Source organism: Mesocricetus auratus, unplaced genomic scaffold (genome assembly GCF_017639785.1).
Source record: "Mesocricetus auratus isolate SY011 unplaced genomic scaffold, BCM_Maur_2.0 Super-Scaffold_6731, whole genome shotgun sequence".
Taxonomy (NCBI): Eukaryota; Metazoa; Chordata; class Mammalia; order Rodentia; family Cricetidae; genus Mesocricetus; species Mesocricetus auratus.
The window spans coordinates 5,858,937-5,868,825 of NW_024429185.1; the positions used below are offsets into that span (position 1 = coordinate 5,858,937).

A 9,889-nucleotide genomic window follows, 5' to 3' on the forward strand; every position below is an offset into this window, starting at 1 on the left:
TGAGGATTGTCCTTTCGAGGTCGGTGAAAAATTGTGTTGGTATTTTGATAGGGATTGCATTGAATCTGTAGATTGCTTTTGGTAAGATTGCCATTTTTACTACGTTGATCCTACCTATCCAAGAGCATGGGAGATCTTTCCATTTTCTGGTATCTTCTTTAATTTCTTTCTTTAAAGACTCAAAGTTGTTGTTATCCAGGTCTTTCAACTGTTTGGTTAGAGTTACTCCAAGATATTTTATGGTGTTTGTGGCTATTGTAAAGGGTGATGTTTCTCTGATTTCTTTCTCATCCCCTTTTTTGTGTATATATAGTAGGGCTACAGTTTTTTTGAGTTAATTTTATAAACAGACAGGTAGACCCTGATGTCAACCCACACACCTTGGAACACCTGACCTTTGACAAAGAAGCTAAAACTATACAATGGAAAAAGAAAGCATTTTCAACAAATGTGCTGGAGTAACTGGACGCCGGCATGTAAAAGACAACCGATAGATCCACATCTGTCACCATGCACAAAACTTAAGTCCAAATGGATCAAAGACCTCAACATCAACCCAGCCACACTGATTCTCTTAGAGGAGAAAGTGGGAAGTACCCTTGGATGAATTGGTACAGGAGACAGCTTCCTGAACATAACACCAGTAGTACAGACACTGAGATCGACAATTAATAAAAAATGGGACCTCCTGAAATTGAGGAGCTTCTGCAGGGCAAAGGACGCAGTCAACAATACAAAACAACAGTCCACAGAATGGGAAAAGATATTCACAAACCCCACATCTGACAGAGGGCTGATCTCCAAAATTTACAAAGAACTCAAGAAGCAAGTCTTCAGAACACCAAAGGATCCAATTAAAAAGTGGAATACAAAAATAATAAAAAATAAAAAAGTGGGGTACAGAACTAAATAGAGAATTCTTAATAGAGGAGTCCAAAATGGCCAAGAGACACTTGAGAAAGTACTCCTTAGCCATTAGGGAAATGCAAATCAAAACAACTCTGAGATACCATCTCACTCCCATCAGAATGGCTAAAATCAAAAACACTAATGACAGTTTATGCTGGAGAGGATGTGGAGAAAGGGGTGCACTCCTCCACTGCTGATGGGAATGCCAATTTGTGCAGCCACTTTGGAGATTGGCATGGAGATTCCTCAGGAAAATGGAAATCAGTCTACCACAAGATCCAGCAATTCTACTCTTAGGCATATACCCAAAAGATGCACATTCATACAACAAGGATGTCTGTTCCACTATGTTCATAGCAACATTATTTGTAATAGCCAGAAACTGGAAAGAACCTAGATGCCCCTCAACTGAAGAGTGGGTAGAGAATATGTGGTACATTTACACAATGGAGTACTCCCCAGCAGAAAAAAAATGGAATCTTGAAATCTGCAGGTAAATGGATGGCACTAGAAGAACCATCCTGAGTGAGGTAACCCATTCACAAAAAGACAAGCATGGTGTCTACTCATTCATATATGGATTTCAGACATGGAGCAGGGCATTGCCAGCCCACAATCCCACCTCCAGAGAGTTTGGGGTACAGGGAGGACCCTAAGATAGATATGCATGGTAACCTGGAGAAGGGTTATGGGATGAGATCTCCTAATTGGATTGGGGGGGTGAGAAGGGGAGGGCAGAAGGAGATGGGAGAAGGAGAGGGAGAAAAGAAGAGGGGAGAGGAGGATGTGGGAGAGCAGGAAGGTTGAGCCAGGGTAAGAATGGAGGAGAAACAGATGGGAGATACCATAAAAGAGGGAGCCAGTATAAGTTGGAGGAGAGATCTGGCACTAGTGAGATCTTTATAGATTTACAAGAATGACACCAACTGGCATTATGGCTACCTTAAATGCCCTCCCATGATAATAAGAATGATGACTACCTTATATGCCATCCTAGAACTCTCATCCAGTGGCTGATGGAGGCAGAGGCAGACACCCACAGCTGTGAACTGAATTGAACTCCTGGAACCCAGTTGCAAAGAGGAGTGATGACCAAAGGAATCAAGATCAGGCTGCTAAACCCACAGAGGCAGCTGACCTAAACAAGGGGGAACACATGGACCCCAGACTGATGACTGAGGGGCCAGCATGGGACTGATCCAGACATCCCTCCCACCAAACCTGGGTGACAGAGAGGAGGCCTTGGCAATCTGTGGGTCCTTGGAGAGTAGAGCAGTATTTATTCCTGGCATACAGAGGGACTCTGGGAAACCATACCATGTGGAGGGATGCTCTCTTAGCCTGGACACATGGGGGAGGACTGAGGCTCCCTCCTGGGATGATGTGACAGACTCTGAAAATCCCTCATGGAAGCCCTTGCCCTCCCTGGGGAGCTTAGTAGGTCGGTAGCACTGGCCGTGCCCTTGAGCTGCCAGTAGGCAGCACGATGCTGCCTTGGACAACCTGTGGTTGCCGCTCCAGAGGCTGGGCAAGGTTAAATATGAGAAGTATTTGTTTTCTAGAGGAAATGGAAAAGTTTTCCCAGCTCTCTGATCATGAGAGGAACTGGTTTAAGGTCAGCAGTCTTTCTCCAAGTGCTAAAGGATTTAAGGGGGTAATAAACGTCTGATAAGCAAGATTGATAGAATTTTCACTGTTTCATATCAGCATATTAGCAGACTTCTACAATCAGTTAAACAAAAAGGTAATGTAGATTTTTAAAAAGGTATATTGAAAACTCTACAAGGAAACAGCTAAGCAAAGTAATTGAAGCAATTGCCTTAAGTAATCATCACAAGGAAAGCAATTTAGCAAATTTGAGAAGCCACACCTTAGGAAAGGACCAGGGTCAAGCACACTTCTGGTCTCAACAGTCCCCAAAGCCATCCCACTATAGCAACATATCTGGTTTTCAATGAGTAGGGTGCCCTGGGGGAGCCCAGCTGTTTGATAAACTGTGCCTGGGGATGCAAGGGTGTGAACAGGTAAATCAGCTCCCAATGCTTCAATTCACGATTGCTTATTTGAAGGAAAAGTTGTAATCTGGATAGTGCAACATGAACTCCTACAGATCTGATAATCTGTACAGGGTGTAACTTTCTAAGGGTTGGTTTTGTTTGTTTTAGACTATAATATTGGACAGTTAATACCAGCATTGCACAAATTTTGGGAGGATAAGACACTATGTATTTCACAGAACATCTAAAATACCTTTTAAAAAAATATTATATCCAGGACTTTTTGGTTATTGGTTTGGTGCTGTTGTGGTAGTGGTATTTGAGATTGACCCTAGTGCTTCCTGCACAACCATGCAGGTATCCTCACCCTGGTCTTCCTCCTAGCCCTGAAATTGTGCAAAAGATAATAATAACCAAACCACTCATATTTGTTTTTCTTATCAGTATATAGACCTCATAAAAAGAATTTTAGTTATGTGTGAGGCAAAGGCCACTAAACTGATTTCCACTTTGCATCTGGGTATCTGGCAAGCATACCAGTGGGATTTTCTCAACTATTGAAATCCTGAATGGTTCTACAAAATTTTGCTTTTCCTGGCTATTGATTTAAATAAAATGAAGGGAAATTGAGTATGAATCCTTCAGCAAGTGACCTTGAAAACTGTGTGCTCTGTGTGTGTGTGTGTGTGTGTGTGTGTGTGTGTGTGTACACGTGTATGTGTTTAATTAAGTACTGATTCATAACAGAGCTTATGTGTGTGTTGGGGGGTTAACATGAACTTTCCATATTTGTGCATGTATACATTTAGGTCATAATGAACAAAGAATTCCTTCCCTGATAGTCTCAAAAGAACTCTTTCAAACTCCTAGGGATTCATTCAGCCATGAAGAAGTACATTGGAGAATCATTCCACATAAAACATATGGGCTATAGCCAATCGCTTTCTTTAAGCAAGTCCTTATGTTTTAAGTCATTCCTTTAAGGCAGTGACTTTAAGAAGTACCCGAAGTTGATGACTCATAATCACACCTGCTTTATAGCTGCTGTCCAAGTACTATGTATTGTGAGGGTAAAATGCCAAGCCAAATGCTAAGGGGGATAAAGACATTCTTTAATGCCCTGCAAGTCAAAGTCTAGGATGGCTTTTTGGTTTTTTGGAGGTAGTGGGTTAGAAATGAGAGCCTCCTGTACTTTAGGCAAGTGATCTGCCACTGAGTTACATCCCATTCCTTAGCACTGACTTCCCCATACCCTAAAGATAATCTGATTTTAGACAAAAGACTTAAACATATATACTGCATGGTGAGTATTCTGTGTGTTCATGTGTGAGCAGATACAGGCTTCCAGTTGAAAACCTGACTTAAGAAGCTGAGCCACATAGGACCTAGCCACAAAGTCGCAGCTCACACCTGGCCAGCTACTGTATGTCCCTTACTACAAGGTAGCAGGCTTCTGCTACCACAAGCGCAGCACGGAGGCAGCTAGATTTACCTTTCTTTGGTCTGGGTTTCACTGGCAAGGACTCCTTTCTTTCCATGGCTGCTTCTCTTTCTTTCCACCGTCGGATCTGTTCCTCCCTCATCTTGTAGAACAAGATCTGTTTCTGCTCTTCGCTGAGCTCTGCCAGCAGGTCGGGGTCTATGAACATATCTGACAGTATCTGTCTCAGCATGTTTGCTGATCACAAGAACTTCTCCACCTGTAGCAAAAGCTTCAGAAAACGTCTTGCAAGTACGCTCCCAGCAGCCGCGTGGTGCTGGGACACCTCCCCAGACCGTCCCAGAGGCTGGAATGTCCCAGCAACAGTGACCCGCTGGGACAGAAACTCAGCAGAGTGGTTTCTTCTGTACAGGCCCTTCAGTAGACAAACCTGCAAAGAGCGACAGCCCAAATCAGGCAATAAAATGTATAGATTCTGGACAGGAGCAGGCTAGTAAAGAAAGCCAGGGGGAAAATCCAATGCAGTTTCCTGTTTCAAAGAGAAAGAGGAGAAAAAGCCAAAGGATGATGTGCTAAGAGTTTGTATAACCTCTATTCCATAATAGATACTTTATCAAGAAAACCCTAACTTTGTACAGGCTGATCTCAGGGAAACAAATTTAACAGAAGCTTGTCTGGCCTCCTCCCGACTAAATAAACACATTATTACCTCAGAGCCTCCCAACTGACAACAGCATGGTCGAGAAGAACCAACAACAATAACAATAGCAAAAGGTCACAAGAGGAAATTAAAATACCCTCCCCAAATTCCAAAAGGAAAAATACCACATTTGGATATTTTTAGAGGAACAAAACCATTCTCAAAGAGGTAAAAAGAAGGGATAAAATTGAGAGCATGGTGTCTTTGTGTTCCCGTCACTAAGCACTGCATGAACACAACTGTGTGCTTTCTCCTTCACAAAGGGCATTTCCGGACAACCCAGCAGAGCCATGAGAGCGGTGTGAGTACAGAAGAGAGCATGCTGGAACATTCTGGAAGGTTACCAACCCTTAGCCGTCTCCTTTCCAGGAACCCGATTTAGTAAAACAGAAGTTTTAGGCCAGATGCCTGGGGGAAAACAGGTCACCAGCTTCTGTCTTTGATTTATAAGTTTATCAGGAGGCTCCTCAGAAAGAGGCTGTGGGCATGGGCAAGCATGGTGTCACCAAGGTAGCACTAAGGGAGGCACTTCCTCTTCTATGCCTGTTTATTTTACAGTTTAGTGTGGATTGATGCTTTTAGATATCAAACCTTCACACTCTGTGTATATGACGTACGGCATGTATTATGAATGCATGTGTGTACACACGTGTGCCACAGGGAACAATCTCAGACTCTATATATATTGGAGAAAAGACATTTAATTTGTTCCAAATGTCATGGGAAGGACAAAAGTCTCACTATGACTTTCCAGAACCATCTATGTTGCCAAAGATCAACTACAACTTCCATGCCTACAGTGCTTCAGTTATCTTGCTTTTTCCATGCCTGTTTAAACATCTTGTTTCTCCAGAGAAAGCAAAACACACTTAAATTGAGAATAGCTAGGAGCGGGCCGCCTTGTGACCACAGAAGTCTGGATACCCCCATCCTTGTGAGTTTTAATCCTTTTTCTTTCCCTTTGTATTGTCTGCTTCCTTCTAAAGTTGCTTCTTGGACACAGTCCTTTGAGACAAGCTCACTCAGCAGTCAGGTGTCACAGGACATCGGCAGCATTAGGCTCTCTAATTATTGACGGTACAGTGGGGCCTTGAAGCTACATGCCCTGTTTCTACCCGCAGCCTGTTTTTTCCCATGGCACCAAACTACTGGAATTCAAATGGAACACTATATTTAGAGGAAGGTTAAACAGCATTAAAATGAATGCCATGACTGTAACTTGGCCAGGCATAACCTGTCAGGGATCCTAGTTAAGCTTGCATATCAATATGCTTTGAGATTGTCTTCAAAGTATTATACAGTGCAGAGTCAATGTCTTGTGATATTTTGGTTCTAGCACATCCTCCCCGAATAGAGCAAGCCAAGTCCCTACTAAAGGGAGGTTTATGGAAGATATTCTTCTCCAATGGAAAGAATCTGGTTCTTTGGCACATGTGACTCCAAGGTGCTGAGGTAAAGTAGTAAGTAAATAAAGCAAATGACTCCTTGAAATTCCAGGACGCTTCCAATAAATGGCTACATTCCCTGGCCTCGGTGGTTGATGCCCAGAGAACAGGATAGAAAACTAGCAACGGATCAGGGCTACAGCTTCTACTCTATACCCAGTCTTTAATCAAGCTTAAGAGGGTCAGAGAGAGCTGAAAATTAACTCCCTCAAAGAGCCAAGGGCCTATTCTCCCCCCTGCCTGACCATAAATATTCTGATAACAGAACCAACACTTAACTATTGCAGGCACTAAAGTAAATACTTGGCATAAGTCAAGTCACTTCCGCCACTCTCTAACTCCAAGAGGCCAGTCCCATTCCGAGTACTGTGAGGCTAAAGCATGGCAGTGACCATGTCCTCTGCAGTGACTGGCGGCTACCAGTTTACTCAGGAGCCCTATCACTGTGTGACACCAATTTTAAATTTTCAGAACAAAGACCAGGAAGACCTCCCTAGGAAGAGACCTGCAGACCTGGAGGTTCCGCAAGTGCAGAAAGAAGCCCAACCCCAATCAGCTGTAGATAAGCTTGGAGGAGGCCAGAGAAGAAAACTCCCCACCCAGGAAGGAGCACAGAGCCGGCCGCCACCCTGGCCCAGTGTTGAGTTTGTCTTCCTCTTGGTCTCTACTTGCCAGATACTTTGTCTCCCCAATATTCCCTTCCGTGGCACATCTGTAAGGAAGTGTGAAAACCCTTTTTGTTTTTCCTTGTGAGGCAACATGGATTTCAAGCATTAAGGTTAATTAGTCAGGCTGTTTGGTTTTGTACTCCTGAGGCTTAACCCCTGTCCCTTGCAATGCTAGGCAATTTCTCTGTTGCTGAGCTACACCCTCGGGCCTCTTTTTACTTTATACTTTGGAACAGAATCTAAATTGCCCAGGCCACTTTTGAATATACTCTAGGCTAGGCAGGCTTTCGACTTTCTATATTGACTGCCTCTGTCTCTCACCTAACAGGGATTATAGACCCTGACCACCAGAGCCAGCTTCATCATTCTTGGGGGGGGGGAGACAAGTGTCTCCTGGGGTCCTCAGAGAATACAAGTGTCTGTGGCTGTTGGCTGTAGGCACCAAACTGGGCTGCAGATTCACTCTGGATGACTCTCCTGCCACCCTCTTCAAGGTTTCCCCATAGCAGACTGTTCATCTGATACCTCCACCACCCCAACCCAGAGTCCCAGTTTTGTCTCCAGTGAGCTGTGACTTTGGAAGGTCACTTCACATCTTTGGACTCAGCTTCCCAATCTGTAACATTAAACTTGGGATCTCTGTAACTCATGGATTGTGAGATAAAATCTGGCTTGAAGTTCTTGAGTCAAGTACAGGAAACAAACATGAGGAAATGAACCAGCCAGGGATTTTCCTACTTTCACTGCGACGAGACACACATTGCTGTCACTGATTCACCCAGTCATGTTTGGGTGTCATACTGAGTGCAGTTGTTTGAGATCCAGCATAAAGTGCAGCTCAACTAACTTGTTTTTCTTCTCCTGTGGGACTTTTCTTGCAAAGGACAAATAAGAAGCAACAAGCCCACACCTGTTGCTCACTCTAAAAATGTCAGAAGTCCTAAATTTGGTTAAGTTCCCAGGATGTCTGAAGATCTGGCCTGACTTTCACACTTTCCATTTTTCTACCACATAGTTGTGGTTTTAATTAATATGGAACCCAGTAAATAATAGCACCCTAGCCACAGCAAATGAATCATAAAAATAATGTGGTACATATAGGAAGTATATCCCTAAGGTTAAAAACCTAGTTTAAGTTTTATCTATCTTTTAAACATTACCTCTGTCTTCAGGCTCTGGGTTGTTTTATTCCATTTTTTCTTTTTCATTTATATGACGATTTTGAGAATAAAAAAATTGCAAGTGGTGAGAGCAGTTGGATGATTTATAAATGCTCTCAAGTACCTAGAAAAGTCTGTTTTGCCAAATCTTTGTTCTAGTATTCCTTCCACTTATCTACTAAATTAAAAAGTTATAAATACGTTGTTTTTGTTACAGAAGCAAAGGGCTGAGGAGGAGGCAGTCAGTTTCTCTGGGACCATATCGGAGGGAGACACCATTGAGAAAGCCTTCAAACAGCAATGCTCCACTAAAGACGCATGAACCCCTAGGATAGGAGCGGCCAGGATTGGGTCTCTTTTGTTGAGGAAAGTCCTGGTCCGGGTGCCTGGAGCCTGGTTCTGAGTTCAGCCTTGACCCAGAACCACAGGGAGGCGACACCGCCCTTCCCTGTACCACGTGGGGGCGCCCGCGCAAGGATGTCCCTGTCGGGGAGCTCTGCGTGGGCTGAAACCGGTTTGTGGGGCTCTCTGGAAGGTCTCCGGGCCAGGAGAGAACCCTGGCTGATTTGCCGGTACTACCGCCGGCACCCCGCAATTGCAGCTTGGCGAAGCCCCTCACACGTGGCTTCTGCCGGCTGCCCCTGCCCCAGACCGGTGTAAACCCCGCGTGAGCACACACACTGTCCGGACCCCACAACTTCCCAGACAGACGCCAAGTCACCCCCGATCCTCCTCGCACTGGAAGCACTCGGTATATGGATCACAAAGATCACAAGCACCCTGTCCTTCGGCCGTCACTCAACCGGCTGCAGCTGCAGACACTGGACACCCTATACTGGACACCGGACACCGGCCGCCGCCGTGATCGCCGGTTCCGCTGGGCACCTGAGCCCGCCCTGAGCGCGGGGGAGGAGGGACCGGAGGGACAGATGCTCGGGAACCAGGGTCTCACCACCCTCCTAGCCCTGGCCCCTGTGCTGGTCCCCTTATGCTGGAGACCCACTTCCCGGGTCCACTGCCCTCTCTCTCACCCGGGTCACCTACCTGCTCAGGACCCCAAGCAAGTGTCCCAAGCACCTGCCACCTTCCGATTGCCTCCAGCAGCTCTCCAGAAAGAGAAGGGAGGACGGGCTGAGACCCAGCCAGGCGGGCAGGCTGGACAAACACTCGGCCCAAGATACTCTCGGCGTCCAGCTCTGAGCCCTGGCCCGCCCCGCCGCGCCCACATGCCGGGTTGACTGACTGGGCGCTCCCTCGGGCTCCACCCGGGTTCTGGAGACACTCCAGAGCCACTAGGCTAGGCTTGGCTGCCTTGGTCCAGCAACAGTAAGGCAATCCTTGGTTAACCTAGAGCGCTGTCTGCAGTCTGGGATGGTTTGTCCCAGGAACTTATTACAACAGCCTGGCCCTTTCCACACTCAACTTGCGAGGTGGAGCCTGTGGAGGCGGGTAGGCCCTTCTGGGAACCTGGGTCCTGCAGGCCAACTTGGCGCTCTCTCCAGTTCTGCGCCTGCATTTCCACAGCTTACTTTCCCCCTTTCTCTTTTGTTGACATTAAGTAAATTATCA

At 45.6% G+C, this 9,889-nt stretch overlaps 1 protein-coding gene across 1 annotated transcript in view; it reads right to left on the reverse strand.

Moving 5' to 3' along the window:
- Positions 1-9,500, reverse strand: part of Sh2d4a (SH2 domain containing 4A) — a 60,007-nt gene extending 50,507 nt beyond the window's left edge. Inside the window, 2 exon segments of the mRNA XM_040742208.1 lie at positions 4,399-4,777; positions 9,365-9,500. Of these exon segments, the coding sequence (XP_040598142.1) occupies positions 4,399-4,579 (181 nt within the window). The 5' untranslated portion in view covers positions 4,580-4,777; positions 9,365-9,500.
- Positions 9,501-9,889: the final 389 nt, after the last annotated feature.